Here is a 25,901-nt window from a genome sequence, read left to right on the forward strand (position 1 = left end):
TCCTTGGGAAGAACATTCACCATTGAGTATATTCCACAGACCATGTGCATCACGTTCATATTATGCACCCATTTAATCCTATTTATAAAGGGCATGTCATTTTTATATACATCATCTTTTTTAGTAACTGGCAAGGGGAATCCATGAACTGTAAGTAGATGGACATTTGATCGGCAGTTCTTAACCAAAAGAGGTGATAAGCACTAGTACTTAGCCTAACAGCCTGCAGTGTTTCAGGACCATGACCAGACATATGCCATTAATCCATACATGGTGCCAATTACTTTGTCTCTTTTTCCTGAAATTGATAGGATACTTTGTTGAACACTAAATAAATGAAGTAATTGTATACTTCGAAAAGTCTACTGTACCACACTGACCTACAAGTGGCCTTACATAACAAGCCTGCTGCATTAAAAATGACAGACAGGATGAAGGCTGATTAAAGTCCAAGGGTATAAATAGCTGGCCAGTTCAGTTTCATAAACCTATTACGTTCTTGTGTTAAAATCACTACAACCTGTTAATGGCCTGAGAGGAAACGGGGGAAAGAGAGGGGGAGACAGCCAGCGGGGGAGAGAGAGCGAGAGAGAGAGCGCAAGAGAGTGAGAGAGCGCAAGAGAGATAGTGAGATGGATAGCGAGAGAGCGAGATAGATAGCGAGAGAGAGAAATGAACAGGAATTGTTTACAAATTTTAAATTGTTTCTTTGACCTTGTCTAGAAATACAGAAGAAAAGAAAAAAAAGAGAAATACGAGAACCTCTCCTGAAAGATAAGCAGTATTGAAATCTATGAAGATCTTGACTTGCTTCGAGATTTAAGTGTGTTGGGGGTTTATTTTTATGGCACTTGTGATGTTGATGCAATTGGTATAAATATGTTGCAACAGAATAAATGTCCCTGAACTATTAAGCAAACCCAATCTGACCTCTGTAATTGAGCTAGCAGACTGGACAGAACAAACAAACAGCCCACTGGAGCACACTCTTAAAGGTGTAAAGAGCCACAGGCTTGTTCCTAAAGCAGTTAGCCACTGCAGGAATGCAGGAACATTTGATCACTATGAGAACACAAATGGTCTGCAGAGGAAACATGGCTACCAAGAGGCCTGTTGGAGTTGAGTGACCTTTGGAGCATTGTGACATGAAGTAATTGGTTGAATTGATATTTTGTTGCTGGCTAAGACTTGGGTCCCACCTTGGGGTGGTCATGAAGTAATAGTTAAATATTTGTAGATTGTTCAAGAAACTGGTCATCTATAATGAATATCCTTAAGAGTGGATGATACAGGTCACACATAATAATTATTAATCACTGTAGGAGTTATGATTAAGACATCCTAGAACTCCATATCTCGGTGAATTCCTTGCACATGCTTAAATAAGACAATGACCTGGGAAGTTCTGATTGATACCATAGAAGTGCACAGGGTGATTGAACTCTCACAACAAGGACCAATTGAGAATTCTTTGCATAAAAATGGAAAGCGCTCTACAAGTGAGGAATTCAATGCTTCAATGAGCAGTGGAAAAGACTAATGTGCCAGGAGTCACATTAAGCAAACCTAAAAATCAGATGGCAACTTGGCAAAGTTGTAACATGGGATTATTTTTTGTTTAATTCACTTTTATGGATCTGGGCATTGCTGGTAAGACAAGATTTATTGCCCATTCTTAATTGTCTTTGAGAAGGTGGTATTGAACCATGACCTTGAACTACTGCAGTCCTTCTGGTGAAGACACACCCACAGTGCTGATGGGAAGGGAGCTCCAGGATGTAGACCCAGTGGAGATGAATGAACCGCGATGTAGTACGGGAATTGAGGTGGTGGCATTCTTATGCACCTGCTGTCCTTCTACTTCTTGGTAGTAGAAGTTGTAGATTTGGGAGGTGCTGTACATTTTGTAGAAAGTCCATACAGTAGCCAATGTGCACTATTGGTGGAGAGAATTAAGGTTTAGAGTGGTGGATGGGGTGCCAATCAAGCAGGCTCTTTGCCCTGGATGGTGTCAGGTTTTTTGAATGTCATTGGAACTGGACTCATTCAATCAAGTGGACAGTATTCCCCAACACTCTCAACTTGTGCCTTATACATGGTGGATAGCGCTTGAGGTATCAGGACACAGGATACCCTGCCTCTGACTTTCTCCTGTAGCTACAGTATTTGTATGTCTGGTTCAACTGAGCTTCTGATTAGTGGTGACCTCCAAAATGTTGATGGTGGAGGACTTAATGATGGTAATGCCTATGAATGTCAAGGATATCAAGGGTGTATGATTAGACTCTCTTCAGTTGGGGATGTTCACTGGCTGGCCCTGTTACGGCACAAATATTACCTGTCAACATTCAGCCATAGACTGATAAGTGCCATAGTCTTGTTGCATGCAGACTTATGACTCTAGCCATAGGAGTGTTTTCTCTTGATGCTCATTAATTGGGTTTTATCAGGGCACCTTGCTGCCACACTCAGTTAAATGCCACCTTGATGTCGAGGGCAGTCAACCTCAACTCACCTCTGGAATTCAGCTCTTTGGTCCAGGTTTGGAACAAAGCTGTGATAAGGTCTGGAGATAATGACCCCAGTGAAAACCAAAGTTGGCACAATACCAAAGCCAGGATCTCATGTGGTTCTGCAGCCTTTCCTGCATTCAGTGCTTTCAGTCATTTCTAGATCATATGGAGTGAACCAAATTGACAGCAGGATTTCCTCAGGGCATTGTCTTAGGTCCAACCATCTTCACCTGATTCATCAATGACCTTCCTTCCATCAAAATATCAGAGGTGGAGATGTTTGCTATTGATCACAACACTCAAGTCCATTTGCAACTTCTCAAAAAAATTAATTAGTACATGGCTACAGAAAGCAAGACCTAGACAACATTCAGGTGTGGGTTAATAAGAGTCAAATAACATCCACACAACATAAATGCAGGTTAGATAAGGAATGTACTACCTAAAGTAAATAATAAGAAAAAGGCTCTTCAATTTGCAACCCATGTTTTTGGGTGACTAGGGTAACTAAGGTACTTTGGAGTTAATGTAGAAAGCTTGTGCAAGGCAATTTAATGACATCAGCCCAAACCTCGTTTGAAAAGTAATGGAACATTCACAACACATTCTGTCTTTAATGTACAAATCATCCAAAATATTTCAACAATTTGATAAATGTTAACGCATTTCCAATTACACTCCTTGCCGCAGAAAGGAAGTTATTTAACTGTTAAGTTCACACTTTCCTTTGTAATAAATTGCTAATTACTGTTTAAAATTTTTAATGTTTCTTTCCATCTCTTTTTATTTTTTTCTCAATATGACCTTTGTTTTTTTTTCTAATTTGTCTCTGTTTCCTTAATTTCAGCATAATTTCTTTCCTGTCATTATTAATAACTTATGGAATCTTTGATTATATCACATCAATAAATCTCTGCTCTTCAGATGCTGGGAGCTGTTCAAATTTAATGGCTGTGGATGAGGTTTCCAGGGGTTAACACAGCAGCTTAACAGAGATGGGGGCTAGTCAGTGCTTTTCCATTGCTGCATGTGCCTAGAAAGAACACAAGAGCTTCATTTGGCCTTCAAGCAACCTACACTGCAGTCACTCCCTCCCTTCATCTTCCTTCACTCTTATGCTAAGAGCAACACCTCTCGCCCTCCACACCCCAGCTCCCCAGACTCCTGCACACACTATACCATAATCCTCTCCATTTGCTGGGGACTATCCAGCTGGCAAGCCCTGACCATCTTGACTTTCTCACCCAGTAGGTGGCCAGCCTCTCAATCTGGTCAGCTGCTGGAAGGGAAATAGAATTGAAAAAATGCTAATAAAATCTTGCCACTAAATTCAGCAGGCATTTACAGGCTTCCCCGGCAATCACACCTCCTCTCCATTTCACTGTAAATATCAGGACACAAGTGGACGAGGGAACAAATTGGTGACTCAGCTTCAGCAAAAGTGCAACTTAGACTGGATAGCGAGTCGAGCTGGCCGCTGATCTGAATAAAGAACAGAGAACCAGAGGTAAATAAATCCTAATTACAGAAGATAGCAGTCAACATTATCAACCTCTGGAACAGATTAGTGCTGGGCATGGTAACAGCCTTTCAAGAGACTTGCGGAAAGATGGTGTAGCACATCAGGTTTGGTTAAATTGGTCTGCTGAGGCATTGCAAGCAACCACGATCTCTTGCAACTACATTAATGACTTTATAGAGTCAAGAGAGATTTTCCCAGTATCATGATGCAGATCCTAACACGCAAGTATAAATGGCACCTCAGAAGACACATGCAGGTCCATTAATACTGCTGGATCTGGATTTACAGCCTACAACAATTATTCCCAGCTATTATGAGATGTGTCCTCATTGCCATCTGCTCCAGGGCCTCTGAGACAGCTCTTACTTTGCTATCAAGGTCACCCCTGGATTAAATTTTCTTGCCGCAGGTTCCTTGTATAACATCACAGGGTTACATCAGACAGTTTACTGCCCACATTCAAAGTGCATGTAATAGAGTCCTTGCTTGCAAATGGAACTGCAGAACTTTCACTCAAGAAAGGACACAGCAGCTGAAGAGGATGCACGACTTGTCCGCGTGGCAGGTTTTCCAGGAACCTGAGCTACTTTAAATGGTGCTGGGCAAAGTTACTGCAATATGCTACTTCTGCATTACCTCCACTTATATTTGATTTCTTTTCTATCAACAAATGGAATAAGATAGCTTCTATTTGATGCATTAGTTGACCAGCCTAATGAAGGTGAATCATATGTGTAATTCACAAGCTTCAGAGATGCCTGTGTTGATATCAAATCTGAAATTCAGTGTTCTTGACCAAATATATTGCCATCAGCACCAAACTAGTACACTGTGCCTTTTAATCCTTTAGTAGTTATTTCCTAAATTTCATTAGTTAGGTTTCCCACAACCAAAATTCATTGATTTATTAATTTGGCAAGAGGACAAGGTAACATTACCACCACTATAAATAAACATTGTAGCTTGGCTCCACTGAGCAGCTGAAATGGTATACCCTGGGTCCTCAGAGTTTCATTACTCACCGCAATGTGTTTGAAGGTCATCATGGAAGTCACACAGTTCTTCACGCATGTCGTCAGGGCAAGTAGAATCATCATCACTCCTGAAGTTCAATAACATATTAATCTGCAAGAAAACATCAGAACTCAAAATGAGTAGGCTATTAAAACTGAACCCTTTACTGGCATTGACTTTTTTTTAAATAATAGTTTGATTGAATAGGTTTGTAGACCTTTGGTTTATCATTTTCCATAAGGATACAATTCATTTAAGTGCCACAGGTTTCAGGAAAAGGGGGCACTAATAGTTTCTTCATTGTTTCTAAAAGGCTCTGAAATGGGTACATAAAGTGCACCTGTATACAACATGTATACTCTCAAATATTTTTTATACATTAATTCTTCATCCTGTATTAAATGCTGGTTTGCAGAATTGTTCACTTTTGTAATGTGAAACTGCTTGTCCAATTTTATTCTTAGTTCAGCTCAGTTTGAGGAAGATGTTCCTTTCTTAGCTATTGTATGCAAAGATGGATGGAGAAAATAATTTGCCCTTGGTTGAATTAACCTTGTATGGGATTGCAATGATTCAGAGTCGGAGCTATATAGTTATCTGATAACTCCCAGTCCCCTGCTCCTTTCCAAAACCCCTGCAATTGTTTTCCCAATCAACTGTACATTCAAAAGGGAAATTGATAACTAATGAATCTGCTTCAATTTCAGACATCGTTCTCCAGATCACAAAATCTTGCCGTATGAAAATTTCTTTCTACCTTAGCATCGTCTCTTTTTGGTTGTCAATTACTCTAAATCTGTGTCCTATATTTGCTGACTGATCTCCCACTGGAAACAGTTTTTCCATATTTACTCTGCCAAAAAGTTCTGATTTTGAACACCTCCACCAAGTGCCAAATAGCTGCAGCTTTTCCGTATAACTGCAGCCCCTCATCCCTGGTGCAATGTCATCTGCATTCTCCCTGAAATTCAGTAGCCAGAAATGGCAACAATAAATCAGCTGGGGTCTAACTAGTGTTTTGGAAAGGTTCAGCCTAACTTTCTTACTTATATTCTCAATGGATTTGTTTGGCTTCTCAGCATTCACAGGGCGCAGATTTAAGGTAACTGAAAACTTACCTTTCCACCTTCAATAACATGATATTTTATACATAACTATGCAAATATAAAAATAAACACTCACAATATTGTTGTTTCTGCACCCCTTTTAAAAATGTGTCATTTGTTAAAACAGTCTATCCTCATTATTTCCATCAAATGTACCACTTCACACTTTTCACACGGGTAGGTCGTGCAGCTGGGATAGTGTGTTAACTGGTGTGCAAAGGCTACCCATGTTAAAAGAACTCATACACAGACAACATCTGCTCCACAGTCTGTAGTTTGGGATCTGGAACATCAACAGTGTCACACCTGAAAGGCACTCTGTTATCATTGCTTGGGCATTTTGACATTGCTCCCCAAAGTGAGACATGATGGGCAGGAGATGGCTAGTTTAAAGATCAAGGCAGTGAGTATGCCTTCATCTGGAGTGGTAAGCTGGAAGATGAATCTTGTCTTCACAGAATGGGTTTCACCATCAACAATGAGCTGGTCTGACATCTTAGCTATCCCCTCTGTGGAATTAGTGGACGCCTTATGACCCATGGGTTCACTCTGACATAGAGCCAACAGTCATCAGCGGATACGCCTTAACGCTTTAAGCTATGGATGAGGTCAAGGACGACTTCCACTCAGACCTTGAAAAAAAATTCCTGGTGTGCACCCCAGACAGAGACAAATTGATCCTCCCAGGCAACTTCACTGCATGGCTGGGAAAGGATGCAATCCTTTTGTCAAGGTGTGATCTGCAAAGAGGCAAACTCCAATAGAGTCCTTCTCTTGACAAAATGCTTGGAGAACAGTCCTGTCACTACCAACACCCCGTTCATCAACATGGTCCTAAAACAACAATGTTGCTACAAGTAGATCAACGTCGAACATCTAGGTCTCACAAAGGTAGCTCTTCTCTCTCAGTATCTCACAGGTAACATGTCTCTGCAAAATCCACCACGTCTCCTGGAATGATAAGTGATCCAACACACATGGCCCATACCCCAGCACTGAGGCAATTTGCATGCATTTGGCTCCGTTGGCGGGCCAGGTCATTCGCGTGCCTCATACTGCACCCCTGATACACTCTATTCTGAGCTCTGTCACAAGAAGAAGTGGTCAAGTAGATAGAGGAAAAGATTCAAAGAAGTACTCAAAGCCTCCTTGACAAAACTGCAACATTCCCATTGACCCCCTTGCAATCCCTGGCACATAACTGCTCAAAACAGAGAAAGGGCATTTGGAATGTTACTGAAAACCTCGAGTCCACTCAAACAACCCACCTACCCGCCTCTGTCATTGACCTTCTGTTCCATCTGTAGAAGGGTCTGTGTTCCTGCATTGGCCTTACTGAGAACAGAACCCACACTACCAGGGTGGAAGCAAATCACCCTCAATCCTGAGGGACTACTGAAGAAGACATATATTTTTTTAAAGATATTTATTAGTCACATGAAACACACAGTGAAATGCGTCCTTTTGCGTGACTGAGAAAGTGCTGGGGGCAGCCCACAAGTGTCGCCACTCTTCCGGCACCAACATAGCATGCCCACAACTCCTAACCTGCAGGTCTTTGAAATGTGGGAGGAAACCGGAGCACCCAGAGGAAACCCACACAGACATGGGCAGAATGTACAAACTCCTTACAGACAGCAGCCGGAATTGAACCCAGGTCGCTGGCGCTGTAATAGCCTTACACTAACCGCTACAAAGTCAGCTTCTAGATAAATTTTGAAAAATATTTTTAAAATATGCCTTTGCTTCTGAATAATTGACACAGAAAACCCTGATGATATTCCTCAGCTATGTCCTTATTTGGGGTGGGGTGGGGTAGCTAGTAGGGTCCTCTTCAGACCAAAGGTCACAAATGGGAAACAGCTCCAAGCTATGAATCACCTGGGACAAAGCACGGCACGTCATTAACAAGCACAGAGGTCAGTCATGTGATCTCCCCAAGGAGCTCGAGATAAATTGAGTTGGCCATTTTTCCTGAGGCCATTTCTGCTGATCTCAGAAGTTCAGTGGGCTTGTCAATAAGCAGCGAGCTATGTATGTTGTTATCTCAAACTATTGGTGAGTTGCAGGCAGATGTCCAATCGAATGATCCAACCCATTACTTACATTGCCACATACATACTTACTCAACATTTTAAACTATTGTGTTAATTTTTATAGTCAACAATTCTGTGCAATTCCACTAATAATTCATGGAAGTAGAAAAATCCAAGTGCTCATAGATCAAACCTGACATCAAGCTCATGGTCAATTGAGCGTGGACAAATTAGAGCAGCTCCTCACAGCACAGGAGAAATACCACCATCACTGTCTCTACAAACTACTACAAATCCTTTGACAGGGTTGGCATCCAATGTCATTGTCCCCACCCTGAACAGAATCCCCAGATTGAAGCTCTGATCATGCTCAGCCAGGCCTGGTGGGCAGGTCACTCCATCCGCATGCCTGACAAGACTCTGGAAGGGAGCATCCCACTCCAAGATCTGTAACAGCAGATTCACTGGACAACAGAAATAATGCTCTTCTCTGTGGAAAAACTGTCACATCCCTGACAACTTCAGGGAATCCTTGGCCTATGAATACTCAATGTAGGGAATCCATATGAAGCCACTGAGCATTTACAGACTCTACAATAGTAGCACATAAAGGCCATGAGCAAACAATGGCCACCTTAACTGTGGCACATCAGCAAAAGTATTCAAGAGGGAAAAAATATAAAATGGTTCTGCTGTCCTTACTAAACAATTGAAAAAAAATACTTACCACCATTTATCAAAAATGGCCACAATAAAATTTCTCCCCCACAACCAGTAAAACTTTACCTCAGTGATCCATGAAGCAATTTTACTTGCCTTATTAAGGTCCAGGCAGTATCTGGACTTCCTCCTCCCTAGCCCTGCATCACATCTAAACTTGCACCTGCTCAGATGTAATCCAGTGGGAAGTTTGGGTGCTGAAGATATCGTCCTGGTGGACTTTACCATTGCTGTACTTCATGGACACTGCTTGTGGAAAATCATCTACATTTGTCCATACTGAAGTTATTACGTGGTAGTCTCCTGAAGGAAACTTTACAATAAATGGCTTACTGTATTTTCTGGTATGAACAAGTAAATTGCCAGTTTTGCAACAATGCACACTCAAAACCATTGTGCGTTGATGTAAAAGTGATATTATAATTGCATTCAATGAAAAAAATCTCAGGTCATCAGTGGCTGAGAAAATTTGCACTTAGACTCTGGAAGCAGCGACATTCCTTTATAATGCTGCCTCTAAAATGAACAAAGGCAATGTCAGGTGTGCTGTTAATTATGTGCAATTAACCCATTCACAGAAATGATGGACATCACCTGCTCCTGAGGAGGTGACCGGAACTCCTTGGATTTCTTGGCAGTCAAGGCTGCAGACATGTTGAAGGCCAGCATAAGTTCTTCATAACGGAACTTTTGGTTCCTTTGCAGCTTTGCGACAAACTTGTCTGCGAAAGATACAATGGCTTCCACTCGATGTCGGAGTTCACAGTCACAGAAGTAGTGAAGCAGTTCACACATCTAAGAAAGAGAACAAATTGCTTTTCACATATAAGTGACCTATCATCTCTAAACAATCTGTTTAACTAAAATTATACCGTTTAGTTCATTCATGTCTTGTGGACATCACTTTTAAGTCTGGCAGTTATTGGCTGTACTTAAATACCCCTTGAATTGATTGGCTTGTTAGACCATTTTAACCACATTACTGTGGTCTGAAGTCCTGTATTGACCAGGAAAGGACAGGAGATTTCCTTCCCAGTTAAAAAGAAACATCAGTGAACCAGTTTGGTTTTCATGACTATCTGATAGTTTGTTGGCCATCACAAATATCAGGTTTTAATCTACCAAAATTCCTGGGTTATCCTAATTCAAATGCCCAAAATCTAGAAATGAATCCAATAGCTTAGTCACTTTTCTCTCCTATTCAATGAATGTGTTTATTCATACAGATTTAAATAAATGCCTGTTCAGAATTAAACAGATCATAACCTGGTCAGGATCAACACTTTAGTTTTGTAAAGTCAAATGCAGTTTGCCACAGGACAGAAACAATCAACCGACAGCCAGCATTCTATGGTGTATGAAGTCTGAGTAATCATAGCTTTAGTTATATTTGTAATGAGGCCTTTCAAATGGCCATTTTCTGTAATCTTACCCAAATGAGTCCTATTAGCTTTACTAGATATTCAACTACAGAATACATTGTAGGGCCCCTTGTTCATATTTATTCAGTTTTCAGGATCTAAGCTCCTGGTGATGGTGCTCACACAATGCTGCTGGGTAATCAGACCCAGGACTTAGATCCAGCAATGAAGTAATCGTCAATTAACACTGGGTTTGCCAGTGACACCCACATCCTGAGAAATCATTTGAAAATAAAATCAAATAAAGCAACACAGACATGGTACTGTGGTTGGGAACTTACTGGGCTGTACACGCAATTGTTCCCTGTCCTGACTAGCTGAATCATTGGAAAAGGTTTAATTTTTTATATGCATTCCATGAAGGAAATCAGTATGATTTTACTCTCTTATATTTGGGATTGTATTGGATTATGTTCTTTTCAATTTAGAACATACCAAGTTAAAGTTGCATGTTTCCTTTAGATAAATGTACCTACTTTAGAACATTGTTCATTTTCCAATTTCCTCTGCCTCCCACACCCCAACTAATTTTCAAGTGGCTATTCTTCACAAAGCAGGAAGCTATCCGCTCAGATAAGCATTACAGTCAATTTCAAATATCACTGACTGTTCAAGTTCAGCATGATATTAGTATGTAGTGACCAGAATAAACATCGTCACCCATCAATATCCACAAATATAACAGAAAAGCTCCAATCCCCATCCGACCATCTGCCCACAGTGCAATTACTGCAGTTTCAGGCTTTTTCCCAGTAGGTGGCACTGTGGCACAAATTTACCACCATTCTCCTACCAGTAGTTGGGCCCAGCTAATGCCCACCATCTACACAGAGTTTCTTTCTAATTTTACATGTTTTTCCTTCACATTTTGTTGCATGTATCTTTGGCTGCCCTAATGTCCAGCTGGTGTAGCCTCTACAGTTCTGCTGTTTGCCCACAATTACCCCCCTTCATAACCCTTTATGTGCAAACATTTCCAATCAGGCGACCGTCTGAACTTCCCGTCTCCTACTAATGCATAGATGACGCCAAATGATTTCCCAGCACAAGTGCAGGGAACTCTGTGGAAGCTGGTATTCTGGCTTTGGACTTCACGAGAAGATCATAAGGAGTCAAACTTAGGAGCGCAAAGACCAGTTCCACAGGTGCCAGAATGTGCTGTGTGGGAGTCCCTAACCCACTGGTGCTTCCCCAACTTTCACAGTTGCTGTTGGCACTGCTGCAGCAGACCCGGGCCCTTAAAATTTTTATCTGTCCATTTATCTCTTCCTTTTGTTAAACTTAAATTTTCAGGGCAGACTACAACAGTGAATTCCTTCACGTACTAGATTTTCCTGGGTAAAGCACAGTTCCCACAACTTCCCGTGAATCTTTCAGGTCATCTAAAATAAAAATAAACACATAGGTGTATTAAATTGCCACACAGTGCAGAAAATTGTATCAAAGTGTATTGTACCTGAAGTTTAACAGACTCTGGCAAACTTTTTTCCAGCAGTCCTTTGAACGGTGGCTGAGTTGCTTGTGTTGCTACTTCTCCAGCCTCTATAGCCTTTTCTTCATTTTTAGTGACAATCTCTTTCTCTGTTTTATCTTCTTCCACTCTCTCTTCTTGGTGTTCACCAAACAAGTCAGAGTCAATCAGCAGCAGAATTTTTTGGACATCATTATCATCAAACATGCCTGTAATCAGCATGGTTTTAATCAGCTTGAGAACAGGAACTAGTTGAAACTCCACACTTCCCCCCACTGGATCTCGAATGTGCGGTCCACCACCTGTTACAGCCTCTGTGAGCATCTCAATTGCTTTGACCTTAAGAATATTAAATGGCAACTTCGGGCTATATCGGTGTCTATCGTCATTGGTGCTAACAAAAGATGGCGATGAGAAGTTTAATCGAGGTCTTAAGCAGGTGCTGAGTCCAACTCCAGGAAGTCCATAAGCCCGACTATTTTTTGGAAACAATGTTATGCTCCTGGTTTCATCAGTTACAGGAATAATGAATTCATTGTTCATAATTAATCTGGCTTCTTTTGCCGATTCAAGGTGCATACTTAAGAGGAGGTCATAGAATCCACTGCGTAGAAGCCCTGGCAGATATTTATTCTCAATTGTGTACAGTAGTTGAGCTTGATCGATGTGGCTGCAAAGTGCATGGGCTACACGATTGTTGCCCACAGCACAAAGGGCACAGTACAGTTTCAGTGTATGGTAATGGAACTTCATGAGGTCTTGATTTTCAATTAGCTCAAGAATGTCTACAGACCTGAAAAGTTTGATGAATATACTTCATTATGGCCTAGCAGGCAAACAAAATACACTGTGATAACATGAGCCAAAGGAATAAGACAATAATACACTATCCCAGATGGTTGTAAAGGGACTAGGACTTTCCCAGTTGACAAAAAATAGATCATCACAACATCTAAACTTACATAATTAAAAAGCATATATTACTTTTAAAATGGATAACCCTATGTAAATGAGATTTAGGGTCCTCTTCTGCTAATGAGGATTAAAGGGAGATCCAGGTATTATGGGGGATTCCCTATAGTGCATCACATTAATTATCAAGGAATTATGTCCCGTGTTGCTGGGATTTAAACAATGCAATGACCCCTTTTTGAAGTTCACCAATTTTAACTTTGAAGTCTAGTATGCAAAGATAATGAAATATGATAATTGTCCAAATATTCAACAATTAAAATACCAGAACTTTCTTGCAGACAACTCCCTTGAACACTTCAAATAAGGAATTATATTATTTAATCAAGTTAATGATCATCTTTTATCAATTCATTGTTTGTAACTAGCAAATAATATGTAGCCACAAATAAATTAGTTATTTCATATGCCAACTTCTAAAAATGGTAATTTCTCATCATAAATCTGCTGCACTTTTTTAACGATGCTTTTAATATAAAGGTAATCTTACAATTATTGACTAAATCTAAAACCCTTTTCATGAAATACCAGAGCCTTCGGATATTTAACCATTTCTCAATTTATCAACATGTGCAGCCTTAAATATATTGTGTTTCTAGTAAAATAAACTTAAATATAGCATTTTTGAAATGCATATAACTGCAATTGGACATTGAGCTGCAGTGTAACTGAAAACACTGTATTGCAGCTCCCATTTCGGTTTAAAATAGGTGATGGTGAACATCAGCAAACCCATTATGCACTGCACAAAGACACAAATAATCCTCCCAGTGGACATAACAGGCATGCTTGTGTTAATTCCATTTGCCCACTCTAAGTGATAAATCCCACATTGATCTGAACGAACCAAGATATTGTAGCAGCAGCTCCTCTGATTTCACATTAAAAGTGAATCTAATTGAAGGTCCCAAAGTCCTTGATTATTGACTGCCTACGATTGCTGTTAATAGTGTGAATAGCCAACATAAACTGCTTGGAATCTAAACAGTTAATTGTGAACAACTATGAGGGAGTAGTTTAAAAAAAATAGGGCCTTTGGGCAGTTTCAATCAGCTGATAAATTTCAGAGAGATTAGGTCAAACTCTATAACAACTGTATGGGTTATATTCATGCTGTCTTGTTTCTATTGCTAAATTAATGTTGAATGTATGTAGCTATTTAAAGAAAATATTTTTTAAACAGTCAGTAGGCATTGAGAGCTGTATGAAAGAATGCTTAATAGTATTTAAATGGAATCATTTTCATTGGTACCCAAGAAGTAACAAATAGTCAAATGCAATTTCTCACAGTAATTAGCTGTGCAGCACTGTACATGTGATAGGTCTTTAACAGCTGAAGTTATACTAACCTATTCTCCTCTGGAATATGCAATGCCATCATCTGCAATGGTTGAAGACACTGTACAACCCAACCATGATGATCACTAATCCTTGCTATCTCCACATGGAGGAAGTCACTGGGCATTCTGCTCCACAGAACTGGAGTGATCATCTGTACGTCAAGTCGAGGAGGGCACTGTGGAACAGGATTCTTCTCTTCACTTTTAAATATAGCCGCAGACAGAGGCATTGCATTCTTTAGCAGAAGATAATAATAGATTTGTTAATGTACCGCAATGTGAATAGAACAATTAAACAGTCGCCATTATTTAGTTTCCCTTTCATGAGTAAAATGTAGGAGAATGAAATAGCCCCAGAAACAAAACATTACTTAATAAACCTTCCAACATTTAAAACAGTCATGTGTTGGTCGAATTACAGTTGGTATATTTTTAAGATGAAATTCTCGTGCTCAACAATATAAAAGTGTTATTCACACAATAGTTGCACAGTTTTCAAATAACTTGATCTAGTGTGTTTGTCTCTCTTTTAATTGGAACATTTTAAGTCACCAATATGACCTCAGCATATGATTCACTTGGACTGGCAAGCTTCACAGCACAGTAACATTCCAATAACTCGACATCCTTGGGACTTTGTTGGTGTTGGATTAGGAGATTTTCTGGACTGTTGGATGCTACTCCAATTGATATCTTTTATTTTACTATTTTTAACATGTTGCACAGTAGTCCAATAATTTTTCCAATGAACTTGGCGAGTTTAAAGGAAGCAGGAAATATGCAAGCACTCTGGAGCCTGGCTCTGGCTGCAAAGCTATCCACATTCCTGACTTCTGGTATTCCAGACCCCAACCTTGGCTCTGGCCGCACAGCTGGCCCACAGTTTGGACCTGAACTCCGGCTGCACTCCAGACCCCTGCCCTAGCTGCGCACCCAGTTCATACACTTGGATCCCTTAGTCACTTTCTGGACAAATGAGTGAGCCAGATGCTGAAAATCTGGGTTTCCCAACAATCAGATGTTGGATTATCAGTTTTACAGTGGTCTGACACTGAACAAATAAACATACTTCAGCTCCAGCAGTCAAGTAATTGGTCACATGTTGAAAACTTGGTATTTCTAATATTAAAACTCTAAAATCTTCAATTACATGTTTCAGGATAACAAGCAAGCCAGATGCTGGACCATGAGGCATTCTGAATAAATTTGACCACATGAAATAAATAAAACAGAATTACCCTAAATCTTACCAGGTTTCGATCAGACTTTGTTTCCATATATACTTCAACACTTAGAGGTATTTCAAAGTTTGATCATGTAACCCCTGCATGCCTCGAAAACATCACCAAAAGTTTTTAAGACAGAGTATAGTAGGAAGCATTAAAAACACATTGACATCTATATAAATCAATGTATGAACATAACTATATAATCCATAGCCACATAATGGCACACAGAAGGGCCTTCACAATATGTAATTGTTTGTTATCATTAATGTATTCCATGAACTCAAAACCCAAAATACTACTTTGTGTGCATGATGAGACAGCATGGTACGTTTGGAGGTGGTTCTTGGATCCGGCATGGTAGTGTAGCGGTTACCGTAACGCTATTACAGTGCCAGTGATCGGGGTTCAATTCCTGCCACTGTCTGTAAGCAGTTTGTACGTTCTCCCTGTGACTACATGGGTTTCCTCCGGGTGCTCCAGTGTCCTCCTACATTTCAAAGACGTACGGGTTAGTAGGTTAACATGGGTGTAATTGGGTGGCATGGGCTTGTTGCGCTGGAAGGGCCTGTTACCATGCTGTATAAGTAGTTTTAAAAGTTCCTCTTTTTACAATGTATGGCTGCTGACTGGCTTGAAGAAGTCAACAAATGACAGCACCCTCAGCCACTTTCACTGTTTGCAAGCAGAAGTGCAAACACATATATCAGTGATAGAAGTAGTGCCTTTAAGTAGGATCCACTGGATGAGTCAGAGTGTGTAAGAGAGGAGAAATAGTAATATCACAAGAACTGTTGGAATGTGTTGCCAGAGGGCTGCATGGATGCTATTAGGGGGCCCCGATGCTTTGGAATATCCAACATCTCAGGGAATCTGTAGAATGACATAATGGCCTCTTTGGTATCCTGAGAGAAGATGAAAGCACCGACTCTTTACAAAAGTGATTGGTACATCTGTGGAAAATTACAAGGCTTCCTGCCCCTCTGATGGGGGTTTCACTGTACATCCCTTTGCAACAGATGGTACACTTGTGCAAAATGCCTCCCCAAGCCCACAGAAGATGCTGCCCTTGATCGTTGTCCATTAGATGTACTGGAACTTGCTGAGGCACTGGTGGGTTATGGTAACACAGCCAAATCTGCTCTTACACTGGCTAATCTCTCTGTCAAAGCATATTTTTCATCTTATACCACCTTGGCATTGAAATCTAGCAACTAGTGTTCAATAAAAGTAGCCCAACATTACTTTCTATTGAGCTGAGAAGCAGTAAAGTGCTCTGTATTTTAGGGGCAGGCACTTTCCTGTCCCTGAGCTGGAGTCAATAATTGTTACACCAGTCATTTTAACAAACTCACATCCTCAGGATTTTCCTTCTAAAATGCTTTCACAACAGATTTATAAAGCACAGCAAAAGATATTAAAACACACACCTTTAATTTTCCAAGTTCAAACTGGAATAGGTTAGGACTTGTGGCCTGCATGAAAACAGCAGGAAATAACTTTGTGCTTGGCTCAATCTGGGAAACAAAAACAGCCAAATTATAAATTTTATTTATAATTCTTAATACTCCTATCTTACAAAAAGAGATCCACAAAGTAAATGACAAGACGATTGACTGATATCTCTGATACTGATACCAGGGTAGGTGAATTTCTCCTGCCCAATGGTTGTGGAACATAGAAAGTGAAAAGTCCTTCGGTAATCTCAGCTCCATTCCTAATTAAACTGATTTCAGGTTAGCTATCTACCTATAATTAGACAGTCTGGCTATCTAAATATAATTAGACCCTCGAACTTACTGGATGAAGTGTGCCAAGAAGTTACAGCTGGGTTATTGCTGTATGAGGTTTAAGCATGCTTCCATGGTAGGTTAGAATTAGCAACAGTGTATCAACCATCTGGTTTGTACTTCATAGCCAGCATTAAAGTGATTGTGGATTTTTTTTTACACCTTTGGGTTTCCTATTAGCCGTTGTTCTGTTAAAATTACCTGTAACATAACAATGTTAAAAAAGAACCATGTCTACACCAACCTGACAAGCTTGAATGCTTCCATTTCACCCTAGCAGAGGGAGTAGAAACTGAAATTTCATAGGGTAATTGGATAGAATTGGGAAGGAATAATCTGCAGGACCACGGAAAAAGAACAAGGGAATGGGATTACAAAATTGTCCAAGAGCCTGGATCGACTCACTGGGCTGAATGGCCTCCTTAAGCATTGTAGCTGTTCTGTAACTTCTAAGTATTTATAGCCAACTGTATAGTTCATTTCAATTTGACAAGTTGAAAGAAAAATTGACATGTTACTTCTCAACAAGCACTGAGGAACAAACTTCTCTCTCGCAGGAGAGAGATGAAGGTGTTGTGACCAGATTGTTCATATGGCTTAAATAATGGGCAGAATACGGTGAATGAATAAAATGACACTTTCTTGCTCTTAATTGCCATCTTACAAGTTTATCTATTGGGATTAAATATAATAAACATAAACACTTCTCGGAAACTTCATGTATGACATGTTTAGTTTGCAGAATATAGAGATCTGTACAGATTCGTAGTCTTGTATTTCTGAAACAGCACTCGACAAGTCATTTACCTGGTAACGGATAGTAAGATCCTTTCCATTTGCCGTGAATGTTAACCAGCCGGTTGCGAGATCCACCAAACAACCAATTACTAGGTCAGCACTACTACTGCTAGATCCCTTTGAGCTGCCAATAAGATCTCCTCCCCAAATCATATAACAGTTACTGCGCTTGACACTACAAAGGAAACAAATGAGCCAGACAGATTTTAGCATTTATTCAAACTAAAGATCACTCAGCAGACAGGCATGACAAGTAACACAGTTCCTAGTGACTGCCACTCTTCATGCAATTATTTCACTGGAAAAGGCTGGGATGAAATGAATGCAAAAGAAAGGACTCTCTACTTTTTAAAATGTTGGATGTCCTACACATCATTGGAGTTGTAAAGATGGAAACTATTGAATAATTGCTCACAGATTGTAGGAAGTTCTTAATCATGATTAATCTGACAAGATTGCTGGAATTGCAATCACCACATGTTAATTCAATGGTTAATGCTATGCAATGTTCAGAAAACATTCCAGTTATGGTGCATCTCTTCTGTGCAGTTTGTACAACTGCTTCCTGAAGTTTGGTGGGCTGCTATAGCTTTAAGGGACATATCATGTGTTCACTTATTGTAATGTCATTGATCCATGCCTGTGGCTTCAGCCGCATGACTGTTGCAACTTTTTTGATTCACTTGATGATCTGTGCCCAAGTAATTAAATGAGTGGAAATGATATTCAGCTCAAGACAAGATGCCAACAATGCACAAATGGGATATATTGGAAAGGTCTGGAAACACAATAAATACAAGAAACTGTTAATATTAATGGGAGCGTTTGGACTTGTTATTCACAGCTAAGAACATTGTAAAGACAATGTCTGATAAGACAGAAGAACAACTCGGATGATGCAAGAGCAAAAAATAAACTTGAGTAACAAAGGAAGGATGAGGCAAAAAACACTGGCAAGTAAAATTAAGGAAAACCCTAAGATGTTTTACAAATACATTTAGGGGAAATGGATAATTAAGGAAAGAAACAAGCTTATTAGGGATTTTTAAGGTGACCTATGGATAGAGACAGAGTCTAATTGAAGAAAGTGGCAACACAGATAGATAGGGTCATGAAGACGGTGTATGGCATGTTCATCTTCATCAGCTGGGTCACTGAGTAAAAGAATTGGCATGTTGTACTACAGTTCTACAAAACCTTGGTTAGACTGTACTTGGAGTATGGTGTGCAGTTCTGGTTGCCACACCATAGGAAGGATGTGATTAAGCTAGAGAGGGTGCAGAAAAGATTCATCAGCGTACTGCCTGGATTGGATTCCTTGAATTACATTAAGAAATTGGATAGGCTAAAGCTGTTTGCCCTGGAGCAAAGGCAGCATTTTTGAGGTTTCTAAAATTATGCCAGGCATAAATAAGGTAGTCACTGTCTTTTTCCCAGGGTAGGGGAGTCTAAAACTAGAGGGCATAGCTTTAGGCTAAGATTTAATGGGATTCTAAGGGGCAAGTTTTTCCACACAGAGCAGGTGGTATAGCTGGGTACAATTATAACTTCTAAAAGACATTTGGAACAGTACATGGATAGGAAAGGGTTAGATGGATATGGATCAAACGCAGCAAGTGTGATCAGCTTCGATCGATATCTTGGTCAGCATGGATGAGTTGGCCCAAAGGTCCTTTTTCCATGCTGTATTACTCTTAGAATCTATGAAAGCATTTGATGGTGGAGAAGGTGAACGCAAACAAGATACAAAAAAATTCTAGGATATTGTTGAGTAGAGGAAAAAAGGGCAAGGAGCACAGATCATTGAAGGTCATAGAACAAGTAAATAAAGTGGTTATGAACACACAGGGGATACTTGCTTTTAGTGGCTGAGGAACAGAATACAACAGCCGGAAGGTTTATGTCAGAATCATAAAACACGAGTTCGACCACAGCTGGAGAACTACATAAAATTTTGGCCAACATATTATGTGATTTTACCAGTGGGAACAGAATTGGATCCATGAGGAAAGAATATCCAGGCAGGAGATGGATTTCATTTTGGCTGAGGTGTGTTTAAATTGATGTGTATAAAATTGTGCAAGGCCAACAAAGGATGGAGAGGAAAAGTGAATTTCCCTTAGCAGAGGCTCAGTGGCCAGAGGAGGCAATGAATACATGGTCAAATAACATTACAAATTTGGTTGAGTGGGGACTGCTCACATTGCCAATCCTGAGGAGGCAATTTTGATGATGAAATCCCAACCCCAGAACAATTCTAGCTAAAATTTCTCAAAGACAATATAACTCTCATTCATTGCTTTTGAAATATAAAGAAACATCTGCTATTCTGCGTCTCACGATTTATATTGTCTGTTATGAAGATTCTAACCTTCAGCATATACAACAGCTAAGGCTATAATTTATTACAGATCTATGCATTATTCACATTTATTTCACAAAAGACTATAATCATAATGCATTTCATGAAGCTCTCAAAAATGTAGGGCTTACCTTTCATGAACTCTGCCTTTCTCATCACCCAAAGTAACAGTGACGGTCCGATGTTTATTCAAGTCAAACGATTTGCTGTGGTAATGGTAGTCAGGAGTTACCCAGCCAATCCACACAAAAGATGGATCTTGGCCTGCAAATATCCTCACTGCATAATAATACTGTACAGCAAAGAGACAACAGAAGCACATTATTGTGAATATAAAGAATAGTCATTGTAAGTGTCCTTTTTTGTGGAATATGTGTGAACAGTGTTTCTGAGGTAACAAAGCCGTGTACTGTACAGAACTTATCACCAAAGAGATTATACCCAATGGCAAAACATTAGATTCTTTTCTGATAAAAATCAAATACAATTCTATATGTTACACTATGTTTATGCAAACATAATAGTATTTTCCTCCTATCTTGTCTCATTGTTGGATTTCAAGTTACTGCTACCAATTATCACACTTCACTACAATCTGAATAATAGCTATGACTCACCACTATATCAATGACAATAGAAGGAAGAGAGAGCTATAGCAATATTTGCTGATGATACCAAATTAGGATACACAGCAAATGGTGCAGATGGGGGTAGGATGTTAAAAAGGAACATGGCCGGATTTAATCTGTGAGCAAATCAATGACAAACAGAGTTTGGTATAGGAAAGTGTGAAGTACCTGCTCCAAAAAAGATACATCTCAGGAAGGATAATTACATCTTGGAGGAAGTACAGTGCAGTTTGCCATACACTATTGGCATTGACTGGCAAGGTTATAAGGATTGATGGTATGAGCTTAGCTTCTCCTTCCTCAAATAGGGGCTTTGGGTGCTTCTGATCAAGCAGCTTAAATAATAAAATAGTTCAATAGGGCATTGATGTACAGAGGGATCTAGGGGTCCAAGTCCATAGCTCACTGAAAGTGGCCACGCAAATATATAGGGAGGTAAAGGTGTCATATGGCATGCTTGCCTTCATTGCTTGGGGCATTGAGTATAAGGGTCAGGAAGTCATGTTATAGTTATATTAAACTTTGGTTAGAGCGCACTTGGAGTACCATGTCCAATTCTGGTTGCCCAATTACAGGAAGTATGTGGAGGTTTGGGAAAGGGTGCAGCAGAGGTTTACCAGGATACTGCCTGGATTAGAGGGTATGAGGTTTGACAAACTTGGGGTGCTCTCTTTGGAATGTTGGAGGCCGAGGGAAGACCTGATAGAAGTTTGTAAAATCATGAGAGGCATAGATAGGGTAGACAGTCAGAATCTTCTTCCCAGCATCGAAATGTCAAGTACTAGTGGGCATGCATTTAAAGTGAGTGGGGTAAACTTTAAGGGAGATGTGCATGGCAAGTTTTTTTTTACACAGACAGTGGTAGGTGCCTGGAACGGGCTGCCCAGAGTAATGGTGGAAGTAGATATGATAGTGGTGTCTAAGAAACTGTTAGATAGACAAATGAATATGCAGGAAATGGAGGGATATGGATCATGTACAGGCTAGAAAAGACTTAGTTTAATTTGGCATTGTGGTCAACACAGACATCGTGGGCCAAAGGGCCTGTTCCTGTGCTGTACTGTTCTAATCATAGAGGAACTATTTCTTTCAGCAAGGAAACCCAGAACAAAGTGGTACAACTTTAAAATTAGAGCAAGGCCCTTCAACAGTGAGAACAAAAGGCATATTTTTCCTACACAAAGGGTAACGGAAATCTTTAAGAATGATATTGATCAATATTGTTAGTTAAGGATATCAAAAGGTATGGATCAATAGTGGTAAACAGAGTCGTCCAGAGAACAGTTATGGTGTGACTGAATGGTGCAAAAGTGTTGAGTAGATGAATGGACTACTATTCTTGTAGTTCAATTACTCAGGAGTTCGAGGCTTAGAAATTGAATTGTGCTTGAATAGAGGTGTTACTTTGATATAGTCAACACTGTATATACCTGACAGTGACTGTTATGAGGCAGGCCCACAGAAATCAATCAGATGGCCTCAGTTGGTTATTACCACTGAAGTAGCTCAATGATCACAAGGGACATTGATACTGATATGTTAGGAGATGGGGTTAAAGGGATAAGGAAGCGATGGTCAGGTAATCAGTCTGGACAGGCTGTGTCTGGCAGCAGGCTGGGAGGGTGGGGGAGGGGGGAGAACTTCTGCTCCAAAGCGGGATATATAAAAAACATTTCAGAGGGCACTTTTATCAGCTCTTTTAATACTAAAAAAAGTCATCATCTGATATTTAATTGCATGTACAAAGGGGCTAACAGTTGTATTAGATGTGACCAGTAGAACCTATGCAGGACTCTTTACATACGTGGTTAACAACAACCTTCTGGTTCTGCATCTGGCTACATCAGCCCCATACTGGATGCTTGTGCGCACTTTTTACACCAGTTAGTCAGCTGTGACATCATCCAATCTGTGGCTCAGGTTTTGCTTCAAGATAAATTAAACACCGTTAAGGATACAAACAGCAGAAACTTACTTCATGGAAGTGTCAGCTGTGGTCCAGGGTAGTTCTCTCATCTCTGAGCTAAAAGGTTGGAGGTTCATCTCCCATTCCCCTTTAGCACCAAAACCTCGGTAACGCTCCATTGCCATACAGCAAACGAGCTGCATTTTTAAGCTGCTTTTGTTTTAGTTAAGACATTAAACCAAGGCCCCTTCTTCCTCCCAAGAGGTGTAAAAGATTCCATGCCAGTATTTACACAAGTGTCCAGACCAATATCTATCTCTCACCTCACCTTGCTGAAGCAGATTATTTGGTCATTGACATATTCCTCATTGTGGATGCCTGTTGTATGCTATGCCTTTCTTTCAATGCAACAGTGTCTACAGCATAAAGTACTTAAAGGCTGTAAACCTCTCTGGGAAGTCCCAAGGTCATAAAAGATTCTTTCTCAAAGCAAGTCTATTATTTTTTAAGAGAAGTCATGATCCAAATGTCTTTTTCATGACCTTAAGATTAAAAAGTGGACTGCTTTGTATTTTGACACATACAGGTAGCACATATAACGTAGATGGATAAGATACTCAAGGTCTCAATAAACCCTACCTGCACCATTTGTTAAGAGTTTATAATCATGTATGAGACATAAGCAGATGTTTTGTTATTGCTGATTGCATATTACCATTGAAGATTTTTCAGTAACTTCTTGGTCAGCTCTATCTCCAGGTAGATCACGGCTCAACCTTGCACTCCTATATGTAAAGAAGTAAATATTTTCAATGGATTTTAATGGAAGCTAGAAACCATTGGAAGAAATTCAGTTCCAGAAACTACTTCCCCACTTAAGAAGTAAAAGTATAAACGTCCATTTAAAACACATTGTTAATAATTTGTGTATAAATTTAAAAATAATTGCAAGAAAATGCAATGACACATATTTCGATAGAAATAAATTAGCAGTGTTAAGTAAAATCAAGGTAAAATTTTAATTCTAAGCAAAAAGAACTGAAAATTACTTTAGGTAATCTTAGAAAGCAGGCACTGTAACTGTTGATTAAAACTTTCACTGATTTAATTCCCTAAAAATTTGTTCCTTGACTTCGAAAATGCCTTTGAACGTGTGAACTTATTTCTACAGAATTCCTGGACGAGGAAACCTCGGTGAGACTGAAAAAAAATCTCAGTAGGTAAATGCATCATAAGCAATAATGGTCGTCTGTGACTGTCAGTGTGACTCAGCTGGTTGTAGTTTGCTTCTGCACCAGAAAACTACAAGCATAAATTCCATTATAGACAGTCTAATACTGAGGGTAAAAATAAAAAAAATGCTACCATCTGAAATTTGAAGTTTGAAATCTGTTTTTATTTCATTGCTGAGGGTGACCTGCATTGATGGAGGCTGAGGTAAGATTCAATTTCAGCACAGGTGTGTGACCTATTACATGCTCTGCGGTTTTCCTCCAGTGACTTAACGTCAGGTTGAGGAGGATTAACAAAGGAAGAACAAAGAAGCCTTTAAGATTCTGGTCAACATTTCTCCTTCAAAAAGATAATCTGGTCATTCATTTGTTTTGGGATCTTACCGTGTGTGCAAAATTGACTGATTCATCGGTTACCCAAGTTAAGAGTAGTCCATTGGTTATTTGGTATTTTGGGACTTACTGAGGATGAAATATGAATGCACGTGTTTTCCTTTGCAAGGTAAGCTCTCTTTTAAAACTCTGACGTTAATTTCTATATTGTGATTATCGGTGCATATATATTTTTATATACACTCAAAAGCCTACTTGTTCATGTAGCAAGTAAATATAGTCAAATAAGTGAAGTGAACTGACCTTAATTTAGTCTTTCCTAACAAAGTATCCGCAGTATGAGGTCCATCATCATCAGCCGTATGTGGAACACTATCATGTTTATACGTCGAATAAAACTCAATAGGCATACTCAAACGGTAGTATGTCATTTCAGTCATGCAATTCTGAGTGCCAAAGGTTTTATGGGTGACTTTTAAACAGGGTGGGCTGTCTATAGTCCCATCAATTCTTGTTACCTGGAAATTAAGATTCTAATTTTAGTTGGACATTTATTTTCTGCATAAAGTTCCACATAAGTTTTATTAGTATTCATCACTTCGGAGTTTATATAAATATGTAGTCAACGTATTCACAATTAAAAGATGATGGCTACAATGCTAATACAGAAGGTGATCATTGATATAAATTAGCTGTATTGTACACTTTATGGCATGTAATGAAATTTGGATTTGCATTAACACGATTGCCAGTGATGTCAGAAATTGGAATTGAGCCACAATCAGCTCCTAAGTTCTGACAGAGTCATACAGAACAGAAACAGGGTCTTTGGCTCACTGAGTCTGTGCCAGCCATCAAGCACCCACCTATGCTATTCCCATCAACTGCCCCATCCTTTACCCCTTTTACCACATTTACAGTGGCCAATTAATCTGCCATCCCACATGTCTTTGGGAAATAGGAGGAAATAAGAGAACCCAGGGAAACCCATGCAGTCACAGGGAAAATGTGCAAACTCCATCTAGATAACACCCAAGAGAAGAATTGAACTTGGCTATCTGGAGGTGCAAGGGACGTGTGGTGCCAGGTCCCACACGAGAGATTACAGAGAGAGATTATGGGGGAGGCTACAAAGATGAAAAACTCAGCAGGACCAAGAAAGCAGATGTCCTGCTGGCCTCATAACCCTTTTGTTCCATTCACAGACAGCAACAGGCCTGGCTGACTGCTTGATGGAAAAGTCATGCAGGGGGTTGCAGCCAGAGATGCAAAAGGTCCCAGCAATCGGGTGGGAGTGAAAATGGAAGGCTGGTCTTTGAAGTGGAAAATGGCCAGACGGACATATGGAGAAAGGGCCTTTGGGCTTCACAGAAGGTGGGATCAGCCATGATTGCTCCATGGAAGTTGGAAGTGAGGATGTTAATGAAATAGCCCACTTTCCCTTTGGCAGTCACACTGACAGGCCATAGATCCTCATTACCATTGCCCCCCATCTGCTAACCTTTCCACC

General features: G+C 39.9%; 1 protein-coding gene across 1 annotated transcript in view; it reads right to left on the minus strand.

Moving 5' to 3' along the window:
* ryr3 (ryanodine receptor 3) overlaps nt 1-25,901 on the minus strand; it is a 266,715-nt gene that overhangs the window by 162,714 nt on the left and 78,100 nt on the right. Inside the window, 9 exon segments of the mRNA XM_052015084.1 lie at nt 5,058-5,160; nt 9,506-9,706; nt 11,789-12,596; nt 14,125-14,351; nt 16,772-16,858; nt 17,939-18,104; nt 20,423-20,583; nt 23,542-23,611; nt 24,695-24,909. Coding sequence (XP_051871044.1) covers nt 5,058-5,160; nt 9,506-9,706; nt 11,789-12,596; nt 14,125-14,351; nt 16,772-16,858; nt 17,939-18,104; nt 20,423-20,583; nt 23,542-23,611; nt 24,695-24,909 — 2,038 coding nt within the window.

This window comes from Pristis pectinata, chromosome 1, assembly GCF_009764475.1.
Source record: "Pristis pectinata isolate sPriPec2 chromosome 1, sPriPec2.1.pri, whole genome shotgun sequence".
Taxonomy (NCBI): Eukaryota; Metazoa; Chordata; class Chondrichthyes; order Rhinopristiformes; family Pristidae; genus Pristis; species Pristis pectinata.